At 37.2% G+C, this 5,686-nt stretch overlaps 1 protein-coding gene across 1 annotated transcript in view; it reads right to left on the bottom strand.

The window, feature by feature from the left end:
* The window catches only part of LOC106467166 (somatomedin-B and thrombospondin type-1 domain-containing protein-like), a 16,023-nt gene extending 10,388 nt beyond the window's left edge, over positions 1-5,635 (bottom strand). Inside the window, exons 1-2 of the mRNA XM_013927487.2 lie at positions 5,559-5,635; positions 3,605-3,725 (exon numbers count right to left, since the gene is read on the bottom strand). Coding sequence (XP_013782941.2) covers positions 3,605-3,681 — 77 coding nt within the window. The 5' untranslated portion in view covers positions 3,682-3,725; positions 5,559-5,635. The remainder of the gene's footprint in view (positions 1-3,604; positions 3,726-5,558) is intronic.
* Between the last annotated feature and the right edge of the window lie 51 nt (positions 5,636-5,686).

The following is a 5,686-nucleotide window of genomic DNA, read 5'->3' as shown; positions in this document are numbered from 1 at the left end:
ACAAAAAGAAACGAACATCTGCCATTCCAAGCAAGAAAGAACAATCTGAGCTCCAGCAATCAAAGAAAAAACAAAAAGAAACGAACATCTGCCATTCCAAGCAAGAAAGAACAATCTGAGCTCCAGCAATCAAAGAAAAAACAAAAAGAAACGAACATCTGCCATTCCAAGCAAGAAAGAACAATCTGAGTTCCAGTAATCAAAGAAAAAAACAAAAAGAAACGAACATCAACCATTCCAAGCAAGAAGGAACAATCCGAGCTCCAGGTCTCTACTCGCACCAAGAAACTCGTGTTTTCCACAACTCCTCTTCCACCCTTAAAACTGCCATCTAGTACTTGAAAAAAAACAAAAACACACACACACACACACAAAATCAGGTTATCAACCTACGCCACCCTACGACGACGTACAAACAAAGAGCAGGAGAAACTCGCCCCTAGAAACTTGCAAAACGACTTCTCGACTGTTATTCTACGGGCTGATAAAGGCAACAAACTCACACTACTGCAATTAAAAAATAAGAAAAAGGGCAGACTAAGAACTACATAAATCACACAGATTAGACGAAAAATCTAGAAACTTCTTAAATCTCTGACAGATTATAACTTATAGCAATATATCCCTATACCATCTTCGAAATTTGATTTGGTTTGTTCTGAATTTCGCTCAAGGCTACTCGAGAGCTGTCTGCGCCGTCCCAGATTCGACCGTGACAGACCAGAGGGAAGGCATCTTGTCAACACCATCCACCACAAACTCGTGGGCTACTTTTTCATCAACAATTAGTGGGATTGACCGTATCTTTATAACGCCCCCATGGCTGAAAGGGCGAGCACGTTTGTTGAGACGGGGATTCGAACCCGAGACCCTGAGATTGTCAGTCAAGCGCCCTAACCACCATATGGAATACCCGAATTATATAAGCCTGAAATCCATCACTGATCCACGGTGACTTTTAACAGTTCCATATTAGCTATCTACCAGACTAAAACTCCATGTCAGATACAATAGTACGATCTGACGATTTCTTGTAGAGTCATTCGTTTTTTACGTATTTCTGAAAAACAAGCATTACTAATACGATGAATTTTCTTAACCCTACAATATTGTGTTCGAATTTTAGGTCCGCCACTTATGTTTCGGCCATATTCCGAAGCAATTTAAAATATTTTGAAACAACTTCGAACTGATAAAATGATTTTTTTTTCCTTTGCGTTGTTTTTTGATCTTTTTAAGTAAACTTTTATTATAATAATAAACTTAAAAGATACATATATCTGAATCATAACGTTATGTAAACTCGTGGTTTGTTTTGAATTTCGCGCAGAACTACTCGAGGTCTATCTGCGCTAGCCGTCCCTAATTTAGCAGTGGTAGACTAGAGGGAAGGCAACACACACACACACACCACAAACTCTTTGGCTACTCCTTTACCAACGAATAGTGGATTGACCGTCACATTATAACGCCCTCACAGCTGAAAGGGTGAGCACGTTCAGTGTAACGAGGATTCGAACCTCAAGTTGCGAATCCAAGCGCCCTAAACACCAAGCTATGCCAGGTCGGAAACCCGTGTAGAGTTAAAGACAATACATTATATTGAAACACTAAAAGATGTATTTATAGATTGTAACGATGGTAACCAACGATGGTAACCAACAGCAACTCGCTCTAATGAATCAGTCGGGCACGGCATGGCCTGATGGTTAGGGGCAACTGACTCGCAATCTGAGGGTCGCGGGTTCGAATCCCCGTCCCACCAAACATGCACGCCCATTCAGCCGTGGGGGGGGGGGTTATAATGTAACGGTTAATCCTATTATTCGTTGGTAAAAAAAAGAGTAGCGTAAGAGTTGCGTGGTATGTGTGTGCTGCCTAGTCTTACACTGCTGAGTTAGGGACGGCTAGCGCAGATAACCCTCGTGTAGCTTTGCGCGAAATTCCAAACAAATTAATCAGTCATCTACGTGACAGGTCTCCAGGTCGTATATAGTATGTCATGAAACATGTTTGTTTGCTTGTTTGTTAGTTAAGCATAAAGCTAACATATACTATTAGCTCTCTGTTTTGTGTCCACCGTGGAAATCAAAACCCGCTTTATAGCGTAAGCTTTCAGACTTATCGCTAGGGGGGGGGGCATGAAACACGATGACACGAAATTAGAGGCGAACAGATGGCAGGGTTGTCGATTTATGGCCCGTAAGCGGAATATGTAAACTAATTTTCCACAACATCTCAACTCATTGATCTGATACTCAGTTGATCGTGTAACTCATCGAACCTGTTTCCACCGTAACGTCTCTACCATTGAAAGTAGAAAGGATAAATAATAAAATATGCCTCCACTTCAAATGTAATCACGTTCGCTTGATTAAGTAAGGCGTCGATCCGAAAACATTCCACGGAAAACAAACAGAACGAAGACAATACTTTTCCCCATCACTAAACTCTCTATCATCTTCATTAAGACATAATGGATAAACTGAAGCACACGAAACGAAGTTAGTTCACGAAGATGTAACTAAACCATTTAGAATTTGCTGGAAATTCAGCTCGCAAGTGTATTGTGAAAGCGGGAAATATTTTCTGAACGATCTTAATCAAAGTAAAACAACCAGATTGCAAAGTTGATTATACCGCGGATTCATAAACTGGAAAAACGGCCTGAACAAATGGAGAATGACTAAAAGTAAAACGAACAAGTGAACTTGCAAAGTTACAAAAATACCGATGCTATATCACAACTTAAAATAATGGGAAAACAGCCTGAACAACTGAATTACTAAAGGAACAAACAAAACAGTTTAATAATGATGCTTTATGCGAACAGTAAACTTGTTAATGGACACAATAAATTGCAGGAGGCTTCCTTATAGAAACCGAAACGACGACTAATTTTAGTCACAGGATGTCGCTTCCAACTAAAATTTCACTAAAAAAAAATAACAAAACAAATGTATTCTTAATCAATTAAAAACAAAAATACTTTGAAATATTCATAAACAATACGAAAATTTGTTGAATAAAAACGTGCTCGATTCAGAGTAATCTATTGTTTACCGAAGAAATCAGTAATTTGGTCAAATATTAATCAAAATCATTCTTAACTTTAAAAATACACCTTAGTTAGTCAAAATAAAATACTAATCTGAAAAATCTGAACTGTAATACCGAGATGTACTAAATTCACAACACTCGGCTGAATTTCTGCAAGACTGATTCATAGAATTAGTTGACTGAACTCTACCAGGTGCTATTTAATGAAACCAAAGATCGAGAATGTGATACTGTTAGGCTTAACAATCTGCGAGTGTGACACTTTTAGGCTTAACAATGGACGCGTGTGACACTGTTAGGCTTAACAATGGACGCGTGTAACACTGTTAGGCTTAACAATCTACGCGTGTAATACTATTAGGCTTAACAATCCACGCGTGTAATACTATTAGACTTAACAATCCACGCGTGTAATACTATTAGGCTTAACAATCCACGCGTGTAATACTATTAGGCTTAAAAATCCACGCGTGTAATACTATTAGGCTTAACAATCTACGCGTGTAATACTATTAGGCTTAACATCAAAGCAAACATTACATACTCTCTACTGTTTTCCTTTACAGGGTCTTTGGGGTATCGAAGCCTCAGGTTTTTTCTGATATCATTGGTTTCGTTCATTGTTCGGATCGAAGCAAACCTTCCCGTCAGTAGAAGGGCCGTCTCTAAAACACAATAAATAAACAATAATCAAAAACCACGTTTTCAATATATTATTTGAAACACTTGTATTAGTATGTGTTGTTAATATATAATTTTATTTTTCTAATGTTATTACTTTTTGATTCTATTTGTTATTATTATTATATTTTTGTTATAGATATTGTTAGCTTAATATTTGTATTTAGGACTAATCTAAATCTCTTACACTAACCGAAACTCGTGAGAGATTATTGGGGTTACGACCGAAAATACTGTTTACATCGAGTATACTCAAATGATGAAACAATGCATTCTAATCTTTGTAAGTAAGAAAGAAAGACAAGTATATTTAATTAGCTGTATTTGTTACTGGCTTGACTTTTAGTTTCAGTCTAAGTAGGTCTGATCGGAAGTTAATATTAAAGTACAGTTATCTTTCTTTGGGGAAAGAAAGTCTCAAACTTTTTTTTTCTTTTGTCAGTTATAGGAAACGTTTGTATTTTTTTTTGAACCATTACTTATTACCCAATCTGTTTGTGGATTTTTCCACCTCTGAGGTGATTTTCCATTTTCTCTTTTGTGCCTCCTCTAGTGTAAGACTACAAGACAAACAGGGATCTTCTAAATTCACTTTCTGTCTCGAATGTTTATAAAATCTCCAAAGATTTACTTAAATTTGCATACATTACCAAAGTGGACCTATAAACTAGTTCTCTGAATTAATTTTTTATACAACCATAGGAAAAAAAAAAAAAAGGTTAAATTTATCGTAGGAATTAATTATGAAACTTAAAACCAAATCACTGAACCTATTTGTTTTTGCTAAGACTAGTATTCACTTATTATACAGTTAGTTCAATCTTGCCTCCTGTTAGCGTAGTTTGCATTTTTTTTAAAAGATATCTTTATAGATGCCGAGCCGGGTTCGAACCCGAACCCATGCGATACGACAAAATATTACCTCCACTTTGAGTTATGGGTGCGTTATAAGAGTAATAGTAAATTCTTTAATGTGGATGGCAGAGTGCTGCTAACTGGCTGATTTTTCCCTCTAGTCAGTAGTTCAAAATTAGGGATGGCGGCAGCTAGCCTTAATAGCGTTACCATGAATACAAAATAAATATTATTTTGTTTTCAACTGCATAATATACTTGCACAGGGAAAAAATAAATTAAAAAGTTTAAGATCCCACTTTTTTGTTCACTCTATGGTTCCACTATATTCAGTTTTTGTTTGCTAATGATGTTTTTTTTTGACAGTTTACGTTTCTAGAAACGCAGAAGTTCAACAACACGTTAAGAGGAAAGAAGCCAGTCAATCAGTTGAAAGTGTCAGTTTCACAAGTTCGGTTCGCCTGTTTGTTTTGTTGCTAAGGAGACCCCACGAACTTTGCTCGGTCAGAGCAGGGCATTGACTGTGTGCTTACTGAAAGACTTTATTGTCGAGAGGACGGAAGAGGCTCTTTGCGACATGATCCCCCCCCCCTAGGACCTTTGACCTTAGGGATTCTTTTCCGCGAAGGATGCCGTCATTTCCATGTTTAATATTTGTTCAGAAACAGATGGGCCAGAACAAACGAGCGGAAAATGTCATTAAAAAAAAAAACAACCAACAACTGATAAAATAAAATAAAAATCAAGCGGTCTCATTCCGTTGTCGTATAATTTTACATTATGCATAAACATATTTATGGCATTGAGTAAGATTAACTCGTGAACCCAAACTTATCAATTCAGTAACTTTAGTTAGGACCCAACTTTATATTGTAATTCGTGTTTATTTTCCTTCTTTTTCTTTTGAAGGGGAAGTGCGTGGGCGTACCTCAGTCTTAATTAAAAAAAGTTGTTTGAACTTACAAAGCGGGCAACGACCGGCAAAGGTGGTCGTGCATCGACGCCCGATATGCAAATCATGTTGAATAAGCTTACAGGGGCACACCACGAGTTATACGATCCAGCTGGGAAAACAAAATGGTTTCTCGTAG

This window comes from Limulus polyphemus, unplaced genomic scaffold (genome assembly GCF_000517525.1).
Source record: "Limulus polyphemus unplaced genomic scaffold, Limulus_polyphemus-2.1.2 Scaffold2513, whole genome shotgun sequence".
NCBI classification, from domain to species: domain Eukaryota; kingdom Metazoa; phylum Arthropoda; class Merostomata; order Xiphosura; family Limulidae; genus Limulus; species Limulus polyphemus.
Note: the sequence above shows the minus strand (reverse complement) of the source record. Positions and strands in the feature narration are given on the sequence as shown.